Source organism: Apaloderma vittatum, unplaced genomic scaffold (assembly GCF_000703405.1).
Source record: "Apaloderma vittatum isolate BGI_N311 unplaced genomic scaffold, ASM70340v1 scaffold35410, whole genome shotgun sequence".
NCBI lineage: Eukaryota > Metazoa > Chordata > Aves > Trogoniformes > Trogonidae > Apaloderma > Apaloderma vittatum.
Genome location: NW_009693519.1, coordinates 40,255 through 40,887, shown reverse-complemented (window position 1 = coordinate 40,887; position 633 = coordinate 40,255). Strand labels below are relative to the sequence as shown.

Here is a 633-nt window from a genome sequence, read left to right as displayed (position 1 = left end):
TTTGGCAGTTTATGGGACGGTTCTTTCTGGGGTTGCGGAGGAAAAGAGGGTTTGTGAGTGGTTTGGCCTTAAATTCCAAAGTGTGTGCGAGATCTCCTCGTAAGCAATGTTAGTGAAGTGTAAATACACCTTTTCTCTGTATTTCAATGCAGACGATGGCCGAACGAAGCCAGTCCCGCGCAAAGGCCACGTAGAAAGTTTTGAACCAGCAGACAATAAGTGTCTTCTAAGAGCAACTGATGGGAAGAAGAAAATTAGCACGGTGGTAAGTGTCAGCTCGGGGTTGGAAGGATTAGTGGCCCTACTTGTCTTTTATTTAATGCCCCGTGGTTTAAGTGAAATTTGGCTTTACGTGAATTTTACAAGAGCTGCCGTCTTAATTCTAGAGAAACCATATAGTAGCTAAGGACACAGCTAGAGAGTTACACTTACCTGAAGTTTTAATGCTTACGTCCAGTATTACATATGGGACAGTTTATAGTTTTGCTCACACATGGGTTTTCATTTCAGAGGGGTGCAGCGGGACAGCAGGAGGGGATTCTGCCCACTTTTAGCAGTGTTGGCTGTTGCAGTTTGAGTCAGGGAAGGGGGAAACTGGTTCTGGGGACGTGGGCAGGGCAGATACAGAACCTG

At 45.8% G+C, this 633-nt stretch overlaps 1 protein-coding gene across 1 annotated transcript in view; it reads left to right on the top strand.

Moving 5' to 3' along the window:
* Nucleotides 1-152: 152 nt before the first annotated feature.
* The window catches only part of SRP14 (signal recognition particle 14kDa (homologous Alu RNA binding protein)), a gene marked incomplete at its 5' end in the record, with an annotated part of 1,937 nt that continues 1,456 nt past the window's right edge, over nt 153-633 (top strand). The window contains one exon of the mRNA XM_009879129.1: nt 153-265. Coding sequence (XP_009877431.1) covers nt 153-265 — 113 coding nt within the window. The remainder of the gene's footprint in view (nt 266-633) is intronic.